The 13,337-nt window shown below is 59.9% G+C and overlaps 1 protein-coding gene across 21 annotated transcripts in view; it reads left to right on the forward strand.

The window, feature by feature from the left end:
• The window catches only part of NRXN2 (neurexin 2), a 110,301-nt gene that overhangs the window by 65,685 nt on the left and 31,279 nt on the right, over positions 1 to 13,337 (forward strand). For 17 of the 21 annotated variants that reach the window (XM_043927418.1, XM_043927488.1, XM_043927474.1 and 14 more), the window contains 3 exons: positions 103 to 293; positions 2,123 to 2,296; positions 2,668 to 2,787. In XM_043927418.1, coding sequence (XP_043783353.1) covers positions 103 to 293; positions 2,123 to 2,296; positions 2,668 to 2,787 — 485 coding nt within the window. Of the gene's footprint in view, positions 1 to 102; positions 294 to 2,122; positions 2,297 to 2,667; positions 2,788 to 7,097; positions 8,244 to 13,337 lie in introns of those variants that run through there. The other 4 variants (XM_043927540.1, XM_043927534.1, XM_043927525.1 and 1 more) reach the window with 4 other exon arrangements.

Genomic DNA, 13,337 nt, shown 5'->3' on the forward strand with positions numbered 1-13,337 from the left:
TACAGCTTCCAGCCCCACCCCCAGCCCGCAGCTGTAGCTCCTCCTTACCCCGCCTTCCCAGCCCCCACCTTGACCCGGTGTCTCCTCCCTACTGTGGGGCAGGTACATCCACTACGTGTTTGACCTGGGGAATGGCCCGTCCTTGATGAAGGGGAACTCAGACAAACCAGTCAATGACAACCAGTGGCACAACGTGGTGGTGTCCAGGGACCCGGGCAACGTGCACACGCTCAAGATTGACTCCCGCACTGTCACGCAGCACTCCAATGGCGCCCGAAACCTCGATCTCAAAGGTGGGGCCTGGGGCCTCTGCAGGAGGCCTGGCCCTAGCCCAGATACCCCTTGGCCCTGGCAAGATCACCCCCCGCCTGGGATGCTCTTTCTCTTGTGTGATTCTGTCCCGCCCCTGCCCGTTTCCCTCTCTCTTTGCCATTTTCCAGTGTGTCCAGACTGACATCTTCCTATCAAAGTTGTGCTCAGCTCCCCTGCGAGGCTGCCTCTCAACACTGAAAGCCTGCCTGCAGGATGTGGCTCATGGGGAGCTTGGTGGCCTCACTCTAGAGCTAGGAGTAGGCAGCCGGGCCTTCTGAAGACCTCTTGGCCCTCCAGGGTTGAGAAGTCGGCTGTGCTGGGGGCTAGACAGAGAACAGAGTCCCTGCTGGGCTGGGAGGGGGGCTGTGATGAGGGGAGGAAGGAGGAACAGTCTCCGGGTCCCCATGTGCTGCACTGGTCGTATTCCTTGGGCACTGGTTTGGACCCAGGCCTCCTTGGTGGGTTCAGCATCATGCAGGGGTCCTCCATTCCCCAGGGCTTCTTCAGTAGTTAGCAAGCCATCACTGCCTGCCCCTAGAATAGTGGCGGGTCAGAGAGGAGAGAAGAGGGGGATGAGTTTAGAGACCCGGGGAGTTGGAACAACAGGAGTGAGGACGAGGCCTGTGGCTTCTCCAGAGCCCACTGGGCAATGTGAGCCTCTCTCACACGCCCAAAGCAGCCCCCCAGTCCCTTAGGGACCCCGGGTGTCACTGTGACTGTCTGAGCGTGGGGAGGGTTCCTAGAGACTGGTATCTACCCTCCTCTTGAGGAGGCAGCAGTGGAAGCTCCAAGAAGCTGTGTGGTTTGCCTGAGGTCACAGAGTGAGTGGGCCCTGGAGTTGGAGCCAGAAACTTGGTCAGATCCTGCGCCAGTGCTCACTCACTCACTTGTGTACAACTCTTGGTGACCCTTTGGGATTGTAGCACTCCAGGCTCCTCTGTCCATGGGGTTTTTCAGACAAGAATACTGGAGTGGGTTGCCATTTCCTCCTCCAGGAGAGCTTCCCCATCCAGGGATCGAACCTGCATCCTGTGGGTCTCCTGTGTGGCAGGCAGGTTCTTTACCGCTGAGCCATGGAGGAAGCCGCTAGAACGGATGGCATAGTGCTGACAATTCTCCCTGCTGCCAGAAGGGGGCGATGTGTCTCAAGTAATTTACAGTGGCAGCAAACCCAGGGGTGGTTTGGGCTGGGCTTGGTTTGCACTGAGTTTCCGGCAGGGGCAGCAGGGTTGACCCATCATGTCTTGCTGGAGCTCTGCCGTGGGCCACCCAGGACTTCCAGGGAGTTGAGGTCCCTGCGGCCAGGCAGTGATGTGGAGGACCAGTGTCCCTGAGGAGGACTTCTTGCCCGTGTCACCCATCCCCAGTCTAAGCCCTAGCTGTTGGAAGGTGCCAGTCTTAGAACCCCCAGCAGACAACCCAGAGTTGGGAGAGCCTGGCAGAGGCCTGAAGGAGTTCTGGGGATGGGAGACTTCGGAAGGGAGGGAGCGAGGGTGGAAGGGACCAGGCTGCACTGCTATGAAAGGCCCTGATTACGGGCCGGAACTGGCATCAGATGTGTGGGAGAGAGCACGGAGCAGGTTCCTCCAGCTGCTTCCCTCTCCCCTCCCCGGGCATCTGGGCTTCTCTGGGACGGGAGCAGACAGATGGCGAAGCGGAGAAGGAAGAAGGAAGGGTGGGGGTGGGCATCTGCCCCTCAGAGAGGAAGCTGGAGTCCGGATGAGACCGTGTGGGGCTGCGGGACCCGACACTGGGAGGGACTGGGGATCTGGGGACCAGGATCCGAGCTCTGACCCCACTCCCTTTGCAGGGGAGCTGTACATTGGCGGTCTGAGCAAGAGCATGTTCAACAACCTGCCCAAGCTGGTGGCCTCTCGGGATGGCTTCCAGGGCTGCCTGGCCTCGGTGGACCTCAACGGGCGCCTCCCTGACCTCATCGCCGATGCCCTGCACCGCATCGGGCAGGTGGAGAGGGGCTGTGACGGTGAGTGTGGGCGCGGGAGTTAGGTGTGACCCTGCGGGGTGCAGGGGGACAGCTATAGAGGCAGACCGGGGCCGGGGGGCCTTCCTCTCAGGCCTCGATGAAGCCTGCTGCCGCTGCACTGGGACAGTGTATGGGGAGAGTCAGAGGTCACTTGCCCTCCCTGCTGCCTCCCGCCCCGGCCCCTTATCACAGTTCCAGGCCAAGACCAGCTGTCATTGAGCTCCCCCACTCTCACCCCCATGAGTTCTTGGCCCTTCCTGCCCGGCAGGAACTGAGGGAGGGCTTCTGGCCTGGTCCCGAAGCTTCCGTAACTCCTGGGGCAGGAGGGGGCTTGGCTGAATGGGGGTGTTCCCTCCTCCTGCCTCTTCCAGGCCCCAGCACCACCTGCACCGAAGAGTCTTGTGCCAACCAGGGCGTCTGCTTGCAGCAGTGGGACGGCTTCACCTGCGACTGCACCATGACGTCCTATGGAGGCCCCGTCTGCAACGACCGTGAGTGCAGGACTGGGAGGGCTGGGGTGTTGGGGGGAGGCCCCGGGAGGAGGGGGGGTCTCTCAGAGCCATGCTGCTTGCTTCCTTCTCATCCCTTCTTGTCATGAGTGAGACGGAGGGGAGCTACTGGCTGCTGTCGCCTCCTGGAGTCCCCTCTCAGGCCTTTGCAGGACTCCTGATGTCTGTGTCAGGGGTGATCGTTGCTAGACAGCCTCTCCTCTTCCTTCTGAGCTGGTGGGACACTGCTCCCCTAACCCCTTGCCAAAGACGTGTCAGCCTCTGTCACTGTCCCGACGCTGGCCGTGGTCTCACGTGTCGTAAGCTCTGTCGCACAGGGCCGGTGGGGGCGTTGCTGACCTGTACCCCCTTGCCCCTGGTGTCCTTGAAGTGTGCAGTGGAAACCCATTATTTCCTGCCCAGAATAGGCCTACACCCCCAGGAGACAGGCTCAGGAGACACCCAGGAGGCCAGGCCTCCGGACAGCTGGCTTCCCTGGAGGCCAGCCATGGTGTCGTGCCCAGTTTCCCACCCAGCTGCAGGGTGTCCCTTGGATCCACAAGGACACTCCCTTGTGTCCTCGCCTGGTTCTTCTCCTCCCTGGCTGGGCATCTGCTGCCAACTTGCATATTGTTTGAGGCCCCTTCCCAGAGAGGGCAGCTTCAGCAGCGGTTTCCAGTCCCTCGTGGTTGGTGGCCGGCAACTGGTTAGAGCTTGGCTGAGGGAGGGCAGTGGGGCAGGAATGAGGGAGAGACAACCTCCTGCTTGAGGGGGGCGGGCTGGGCAGCGTGTGGCCTCTTTAGGTGTCACCTGAATGGTCTTCCTTGGGGGTAGCTGGGCTGAGAGACCAGGGACATGACGCACCAGCTGCCTGAAAAAAAGACACATGTGCACACACACTATAAATGGCTTCTTCACTTTGCAAACATGGGCACTGAGGTCCGGAGGAGTCGGTGGATTTCCAGAGTGAATAGCAGATCTGGGCTGAGAACAGGGGTCCGTGCCTTTGCTTCCATGCCACACTATGGAACCTTAGTCATCGGGCAGAGTTCTGAGTTTCTTCAGGGAAACCAGGGAAATCCCTGGTTTCTGGGATTGGGCTCTTGGGCGGGTCTTGATTTTTCCTTCTTTGTAAGAATGCCCCCTCCGTCTCCATGAGTGCTTTCCTGGTGTTCTGAGGCAGGCCCATCCCTGGGTACCTCCACATCCTGTCCAGTCCTGCAGGATTCTTCCTGTCCAGCCTGCCACTCGCTGTACCTGCCAAAGCCCGCAGACGCCGGCCAGCTCAGGGGCGTTCCAGTCCTGGCTGTCGGGGAATAAGGACGGGGCTGGGGCCAGGCCTCTTCCTCTTCAGCTCATTCCCGCTTTGTGCAGGCGATCTGGGGATGGTGGTAACTTTGCTGTTTAATAGTAACTATCCCTACTGACTGTTTCGTGTTTCACGGCTTACAAAGTCCTTTTAATTTGTCCTCAGAGAAGACAGTAAGATGGAGACCAGCCATCTGATTTAGCTGCTGACACTGAGGCCTCAGTAACAGGCACATCCTTGCCCTTAATCACAGGGCGCTGGGGGCGGGGTGTGGCTGGAACCTGGGTGTTCTTAAGGTTTAGTCCCGGGGTGGTGGTGGTGGAGGTGGAGGCGGTGCCCATGGATGGTAGGCATTTCTTGCCATGGCCGAGGGGGTCAGGATGGAGAAGAGCGCTGCCCCTCGTCCTACTGCACTCCCACATGATGGAGCCTTTTGGGAGGGAGCGGAGAGATGGATGTGGGTTTGGGAGTCAAACCATCTTTCAGCAGGGGTGGGAAGAGAGATTGGAACAACTTCCCTGGGTTGCAGGCAGGTGGGAGGCAGGGATAGTTGGGGCTGGGGAACAGGGGCCTCTTGGGAAGTGTGACTGTCCCCAAGCGCTGGTCTCTGTGTCTGGTGGCAGAGCCCGAGCAGAGCCTTGGAGGTAAAGACAAGGTGGGTGCAATCTGGGAACCTCTGAGCACTGGCCCTGGGGGTACCTCTGAGATCTCAACCCCTTTTCTCTTGAAGTTGTGCCTCCTCCTGATACTCCAGGCTTGGCTGTTTGATGCTCGTGCTGTCTCTATGACGGGGCTCCACTGATGCACAAGGTCAAGTAGGAACCTGGCCCAGATGCCTGTCTGCTCCACCCCAAGTGTGACGGCCCTGGCGGCACCCTGGGCATCAAGGGCCCTTGTGCCTGAAGAGACGGACAGGGTGGAGATGGCCCAGGCATCCTCAGAGGGTTGGGCCTGTGGTGTGGAGCTGTCTGGTGGTGAAGAGACTGGGATGAGGAGGAGTCCGACCTTCAGGACAGCCTTTCCCTACATGTGGCCTCAGTTTCTCCATCTGGGACATGGGAATTCCACCTGGGGGTGAAGGCACCATTGTGAGGCTCAAGAGTCTGCTCTGGGAAGGCAGGAGATCAGAGGGAGAGAAGTCATTGTCAGGGTGAGAGAGAGGAAAGCGGAGAGAAAATAAAAAAGAATATGAAATGAGAGAGGAAGGAAGCTGGATGGGGGCCTGCTTGCTGGCAGGGCCTGAAGCCCCAGGGCTGAGGTCTGGACAGCGCTTCCCTGGGCAGCTCCAGCTCCGCCTCCCGGAGCCTGTCCCCGGGCTCTCCCAGGCAGTGGGTTCTTCCCCATCTCTGCCCCTGTTTCTCATCTCCCTAGTTGCTCTGCTGGTCTCCGCAGCCTCTATTGATCTCCTGCACACCTCTGTCTCTCCCTTCTTTTTTACCCTTTCTCTCCCCACCTCGCTAGCCAGTGTCACCCCCTCCGGCTCTCTCCACTTCCCACTCACTAGTATTGATTGGCCTCTAGGCGGTTTCCCTTCCTCTCCTCTCGCCACCGGCTCCTCCCTCCCTCCCTCCGGGACCATACATTTTCTGCCTGCTCAGAGCTCTGTCAGTCTCTATCCCAGAGCCAGGGCCAAGAGCGGGCACAGGAAGAGCGGGCAGGAAGCAGTGCTCCCCAGCTTGCAAACTCTCCTCCCTCATGGGGCCACACGCCACCGGGACACTTCTTTCTGTGTGCCTCTGAGGACCCCTTTCTTCCCTCTGAAAGGCTGGGGACCAAATGGGGCACTGGCATCTAATAAGTTGGGGAAGGTGGCCGCTGGCGAGGAGGAGCTGTCCCAGGTCCTGACTGCATCCAGGAGCTGGGCGCAGCTCTTTCAGGGCCTCCTGGTGACAGATATTGCTCCAAAATGGAATGCTGAATAATAAGCAGAAGCCAGCCCCTCCCCTGCCCCCCCTCCTCTTTCGCAGCCCCTCCCTTTTGCCCTTTCGTCGCCACCTCTCCTGGTCTGCCTCCTTCCAGGTTCATCACTCCCTCCCTCCCTCTCTTCCTCCTCCTTATCTACTCTCTGCCTCCCTGCACCCCCCCACCCCCCGCCCCGGTAAAGCCTCGTCCAAGCAGAACTCAGGTTGATGTCAGTGCAGAGGTGGCATCCAGACGAAGGGATGAAAGCTTCCTTGCTCTTACTTCCCAGAAGTGCCCCAACGTCTGAGGGGCAGGTCGCAGTGGAGGGGCACCCTAGAAGGAGAAATGGCTTCCTCAGCAGGACATAAGTGGCTCAGAAAGGGTTTTGTCCCAAGTGGAACACTCAGTGGATAGGTATCCTGAACTGCCCCTTCCCCACCCAAGAGGGCGAGGTTGGCATTAGGGGAGGGGCAGAGGAAGTGGACAGGAAGGATTGGAGGTGTCCAGGAGGGTTACCGCGGGGAGGGAAGCACCCTTCTGAGGAGGTGTCGAGGGACTGTGTGTGCGGTATGTCTTAACTCTTGAGCACCTTTGAGGCTCCTGGTACATTGTTTGTATGCATATGGGTGACCCTGTTCTTGGAGGGTGACCTGGAGGGGGGTGTCCGTGTGTACGCTGGCTGTTCATTCATTGCCTGTGACCAAACACGTATGTGTGTGAGCATGTGTACACACTCGGTTGAGTGTGAGTTCGTGTGCCAGGTGTCTGTGAGCACATGTATGCAATGTCTGTGTCTGAGCCTGTGTGCGTGCGCGCGCACTGGTGCCTGTATGGGCACGTGGGTGTCTCCATACCCGAGCCCGTCCATATCCTAGCGTGCACGTGTGTTCCGAGGGGTGCGTGCAGAGGTGGCGGTAGCCACATCTCTGCGCACTGGGCCAGCGAGCACTATTGGGGTTCGTCCGGGCCGGGGGTGGGGGGTGGTGGGAGGAGGTGGAAGAGAGCGGCCTCTCCGGCTAGCCTCAGTTCTGTTCAATTATTCAGCAGGGCCCCTTCTCCGGAGGGGGGCGGGAGGGTGCGCGCACCCGGGCGTGGGGGAGGGGTGGGGCGCGCGCAGAGGAGAGGCGAGCGCTGAGCCGGCTAGCCAGGTGCCGCGCGGCGGAGCTGCCCAGCGCCGCCCGCAGATCGGGAGCCGCTCGGGTCCCTCCGCCCTGCCCCCTCCTCCGCCCGCGCTCCCCCTCCCCTCCCCTCTCCACCCCTCCTTTCCTCCCTCCTCTCTCCCGCCCTCTCCCTTCCAGCCCTCTTCAGCCTCTGCAGCAACACTCCGCTGCCTCCATCTCTCCGCCGGAATCTCGCAGGCTCGCGCCTTCCCTCCGCTCAGCCCCGTTCCCCTCCTCTCCTCTCCTCTCCCCACCTCTCCCTTCATTCCCCCCTCACCCGGATTTGCTTCCCTTCCCCCCTCTCCCGCCCCCCACCCCCCGGCCGCTCCCTCCTCTCCCCCCGGCCTCCGTCGGGCGGCAGCGGCAGCCGCGGCGCGGCGGGCCCTAGTCTCCATCGGTCTCCTGCCTCTCTCCTCCAGTCCCCCCTCCCCGGCTCGGTTTTTCCGCAGGATTTCCCCGCTCTCCCCTCCCTGCTTGGCCCCCGCGCCTCCCCTCTCTCTCCACCCGGCACCATGCCCCCTCCCCCGGGCGGTCCCCCGGGTTTCTGACGGCCCTCTGCGCCGCTCCGACCCCGCCGGGATGCGGGGGGACCCTTAGCTCCTCGCGATGGACCCAGGCGTCCTGGACCTTGGCGTTGCCGCTCCGCGGACCCCGGACTACCCGGCGGGATCCACTTGATTTCATTGACTCCGGACCGAGGCTTGGGCTCTGATTTTCCTTCTCTTCACCCCTCCTACCCCCCTCCAGGGGCTCGGAGCCGGAGGGGGGCTTCGCGGGGCTACTCGGCCCCGCGTCCCCGCCCCCGGCCATGGGGCTGTGAGGGGGCCGCCCCCGGGCCGAAATGCCCCCCGGGGGAAGCGGGCTGGGGGGGTGCCCGCGCCGCCCCCCCGCCCTGGCCGGGCCCCCGCCGCCGCCGCCGCCGCCACCTCTGCTGCCGCTACTGCTGCTACTGCTGCTGGGGGCGGCCGAGGGGGCCCGGGTCTCCTCCAGCCTCAGCACCACCCACCACGTCCACCACTTCCACAGCAAGCACGGCACCGTGCCCATCGCCATCAACCGCATGCCCTTCCTCACCCGCGGCGGGCACGGTAAGTGGCGCTGCCGGTACCAGCCGGCCGACCGGCCGGCCCCCGGGGCCTCCCTTGAGCGCGGCCCTGGCCCCCGCGGGCCGCACCCCAGCCGGTGCGCGCCGAGGCCCGGCCCCTCCGCTCTGCGGACCCGCGCCCCCTCACCTCCCATCTTGGGCTCCATCAGCACCTCAGCCGCACCCTCTCCTCTCCAGCAGCATCCCCTCACCCCGTCCGTTTATCACCCTTATCTCTGTCTTCACTTTCATTGCTTGCCTCACCTTCACCTCCGAATCCCTGTCTCCAGGGTGTTATCACCTTCTGTGTAGGCCCCCTCACCCCCTCTCTGTCTGGCCGTCCATCCTCTCTGCCCTGCTCTCCTTTCCCTTTTTCTCTTCCTCTTCACCTCCTCCATCCCTGCCCCTTATCATTCCTCCATCTGGCTTCCCTCCACCTAGGCCACTGTCACTTTCCTGGCCCAGCATCTGGGTGCCCATTATCTCCCCCACCAACCTCTCACCTCTGTCCCATCTATCACCTCTCCTCAGACGTGTCCCATCACTGCCTCTTTCACCTCCTTGTGTCTGGTGATTTCACCTCTGTTCCTCCAGCCACCGTCCCGTCTTTTCCCCATTCCTGTCCTTCCACCACCTCCCAAGCGATCAGCTCGCTCCGCTGTCCCATCCTTTCCCAGCCTCATTCCCTTCATCTCTGGTTTTTCCTCTCCACATCTCTTCATTTCTGCCGTACCTCCACCTCTGATCCTCAGCATCTCCCACCTCCCACTGTTTGAATTTCTGCTCAGCACCCCGTCTCCCCTTCCCCTCTCCCGTCAGTCCTCTGCCACTCTACACTATCACCTCTTATCTCAGTGTCTCCCCCTGCCATATCCTTCCGTGTCAAAATTTACTTCTCCTTCTCTCTCAGACCTTTCGTTCCTGACCTCTAGCACTTCTAGTTTCTTCCTTTTTTTTCACCTCCCAGCTCAGTCCCTTCATCACTTCATACCTTAGACCCCTGAGATTCACTGTATGCCCCTCTTCCCATCTCTGTACCTGCCGCCTTCTATCTTTGTCTTCTGTATTCTCTGTGCCCCCAACACTTCCCATTACTGCGCCCCTATGACTTCCAACCCCAGGCCTCCTGGGTCTCTCCCTCTTCACATTTTATTATTTCATCTCCATGTCAGGTCCCATCATTTCCCATCTCAGTCTCTCCTTCACATTTCATCTCAAAGCTCCTGTTAGCTGCTGTTCCAGAGATCCCATCACCTCCCATTTTAGTCCAGTTCCTTCTCTGTCCTCCACATTACCTCCCATCTCTGTACCTTGCCATCAGTTTCCACAGGGTACCACCATCACCTCCATTTCTATACCTCTCTCACCTCCCATGTGGTACAGCTCATCATCTCCCACCTCCGTACCTCCATGGCTTCCCATCCATATACTTCATCACCTTCCATCTTTGGTCCCCATCTCAGCCCTCCAACACTTGCCTTCTGTACTTCAGTGACTTCTCATTCCTGTACTCTCATCACCTTCTATACCTGTCCCCCCATCACTTCCCCCTCGGTGCCTCTGTTGCCTTCCATCCTGGTACTCTGACATCTCCATGCTTCCATCGCTGTGCCTTCACCTGTTCACACTCTGTACCTTGTTGTCTCTAATTTCTGTACGTCCATCACTTCCATTTCTGCCCATCCATCCCCTCTCATTTTTTTGACTCCCTTTTTGTCCCTTCCTCATCTTTCATGCCCATATCTTCACTTCCCATCTGTGCCCTCGTGGTCCCCATTTCTGCACTCATCTTTGCGTCCTCATCATTGTTCTTCACCTGTCCTTTCTTGCTTCCCAATCTTTGTTCCCCCATACCACTTTCAAGCTTTCCACCTCTTTGCTCTCCCCCTTCCTCCTTTTTCCTTAGGTTATCTTTATCTTTTTCATGCCTCTGTGTTCTCTTCATCCAGTTCCCAGGAGCAGCCTCATCCAACATCCTTTCTCATTCCTTTCTTTTTCTTGCCCAGCAGAGTGTTCCTGGCCAACCTCTTTCCCAGCTGGGGTCATCTCCACGCCATGCTCTCCAGGCTCTTCTCCTTCTGCACTCGCCGCCCCCCACACCCCTGCTCCTGATTTTAACTCCCCTGTTCTCACCAGGAGCAATCTGGCCCTCCTTGCCTTTCTCCATCCTCTTCATTGTCCCCTCCAGCTCCACTGAGGCTCAGTCCCCAGAGAGACCCAGATAAGACATGGTCTTTCTGAGCAGTGAGGAGAGGCCTAAAGGGAGGAGAGAAGAAAGGCCATCAGGGAAGATCTCTGTGAGGTGAAGAGGAGAGAAGGTCAAAGAGGCAGGGGATGGAGGGAGGCTGGCCCAAGGGAGCTGAGCAGAGTGGAACTGAAGTGCCAGAGGAAGTCTCAGTGAAGGAGCTGGTGTCAGGGTGCAAAGAGCTGGGGAGGGAAGGGAGAGACAATGGAGGAAAGAACTTGGGAGCTGTTGGGGTTGGGATCCTATGGAATGTTGGCATTGGGATGGCCTCAGAGGCAGCCACCCCCTTGTGCAGAGGAGAGAAACAGCCCCAAGAGGGCCACGGGCTGCCCAGGGCCCCAAGGAAGCAGAGGAGCTGGAGGGCCCTGCAGGGCAGTGAGGGAAGGTGATGGGGAAACGGGGTGGAGGAGCCCATGAAGGGTCAGGCAAGTGAGAGGACGGAGGAGGGTCCAAGGACAGAGAAGAGGAGGAAGAGGCCAGCGGTCATGGCTGAACCCTACCTCTGCATACCTCCGCTGTGGGGCGAGGTCCAGGGGCTGGCTTCTGTTGGGACCCAGGCTTGGCAAGAGACAGAGCCAGCTTGGGAGACCCATCCAGGCCAGAGGACACCTCTCCTTTCTGGGCTTCCCCAGGGTGAGGAGCTGCTCTTTCTGCACCTGCGTCTCCACTTCCCTTCTCATGGGCTCTTCCTGCCTTTCTCCTTGCTTCCTTCCCTCCTTCCCTTCACTCTTTCTTCCATTTCCCTTCCCACTCCCAACCCCTCCTGTTACATAATACCCCTACCGACCTGCCAGACACACCTCCACCTGGTGTCAGTCTGGGCCTGGGAGGACCAAAACACCTGGGTCCTAAAAATGGCCCGGGGTGGGGGTGACACTTCTGATCCTTGACCCTGATTCTGATTTCAGAGCCCTTGACGAGCCTTGCCACCCCTGACCTTCATTTCCTGTACCCTCTGAGGCCAGGAATAGAGGGGTCAATCCCAGTTCGTTTCTGAGTCAGGAGCCTCCAGGGGTTCTGCATTCATCACTCCAGCTTATAAAGGGGCCTGGCATTTATTTTGATTCTTGTTATGGGTGTGTTCACTTGGATGTCTGACTGAATGTTTTATGGCCAAGAATGAGCTTAAGAATTGAGGAGATATTGTTCTGGGATCAAGAGAGAGCTGAGCCCAGGGCTCTGGATCTAGGGAGGTACCCCCACCTCCCCCAGGCGGGGGGTAGTGAGGGTCTGTATACAAAGAACTGGTGTGGGCTATGGGCACTCAGAACTGCAGCCTTTCTGGATTGTGGAGGATATTTTATCCTCTCGTGATTCTAGATCTCCCAGAAGGTTTCTGTCATGGCTTCTGATGCGGCAGACAGAGGGTCTGCACGTGTGGTTTTAACCACGGGGGCAGCACTGCACCCGTGGCTTTTCACATGGGATGATTATTTTGTTTGGGTCTGGATTAGCTAACCATTATTAATGGTTAGTTGGGTTTTTTTCCCTCTAGAATGCAGGTGTGTGGGAATTGTACAGAAGATTCTTGATCATTTAGTGTTTTACTGGACCAGTGAATTTCTGGGTCCAGGAGGCATAGAGGGGACCATGTTGGGTGTGGGCAGAAGATTCCAGGCCTGGGCCTTTGGGTGGTGGCCACTTAGGCCTTTGCATTTTGTGTCTGGCCAGAGGCAGTCTTGCCTTGGGCTTCAGGGGTGTTTCCCACCCTGCTACCTCACAATGGTATCTACACAATGTTCTCTGTCATGTAGCTCAGTAGCATTTTCCTGGGGAGGTCAAGAACAGTGGGTCTGGACCACATGAGGGCCACATAATGGGCCTTAGCTTAGGCCCCCTTCTTCTCCAGAGCCCTTTCTGGAACCGGTCAGAGGTTCTAGCTGTGGTGTCCTGGGCTCCATGTGTGCCTTCCCCTGCGACCCGGGGTATCTGATGGCCAGGGCCTAGGACGGCTGGCGGGGCGAGAGGAGGGAGGCGCCTCCGAAGCGCGGCGGGGAGGGAAGGGGAGGGACCGGGCGGAGCCCCGCCCCCCGCCCGCGTCCGCCCCAGCCCGAGCCAGCTGCCCGGAGGGCGGGAGGCGGGGGGCCAGGGAGAGAGATGCCTCCCCAGGGTAATCACTGCCGCCCCAGCCCAATAAACCATCCATCCTTCACCTCTTCGGCCCAAGACGTGTCTCTCCATCCGATCCCCCACCGTGTAATAAACGCCCTTAGGCTTTTACAGTCCCGCCCGGCGTAATAAACTGGCGGCAGTGGGAGAGCCGCGGGGTAGTGAATCCCGGGGGAGGCCCGGCCGAGCGGGGGCGCGGGCTGGGGACTGGGGTTGGCGGGGGGCGGCCCGTGCGCCGTGGGCCTCGGGGGCGGGGAGGCGTGCGACCGTCCCGTCCTGCGCGGTGCCAGCCGCTGCCCTCGCCGCCTGCCAGGCTTTGTGCGCTTACCGCCATGTTTCCCGGCTGTCTCCTGTCGGGGTCTGCCTCTCCACACTGGGTCATTGTGTGCAGCTGGCTGCGGCGTGGCCTGTGTGTGGGTGTGGGGTCTGTGGATGCGTCACTGGGGACGCGTCGGCTACCGGGCCCGGGGCTGCGGGCACGCGCCCGGCCTCTGATCCTTCCTGCCTCACTGCTCTATGGGACATGGAGATGGGGGGCGGGCTCGGTTCTCACCTCATCTCCGGGCTCAGGGTGATGTGCTGTCTGGGTTCCTGGGATGGGAAAGTGAGGAGAAAGGGTTTCTCTTTCCCGAGCCCTGAGGGGTTTAGGAGGCTCCAGGTAGATGGAGTTTCCTTTGTTGGTGGAGGGAACAAGAGACCTAGTAAGCCCTTCTACATCTGACTGGGAGGCCCTGGAACCAGGGG

This window comes from Cervus elaphus, chromosome 2 (genome assembly GCF_910594005.1).
Source record: "Cervus elaphus chromosome 2, mCerEla1.1, whole genome shotgun sequence".
Classification (NCBI taxonomy): Eukaryota; Metazoa; Chordata; class Mammalia; order Artiodactyla; family Cervidae; genus Cervus; species Cervus elaphus.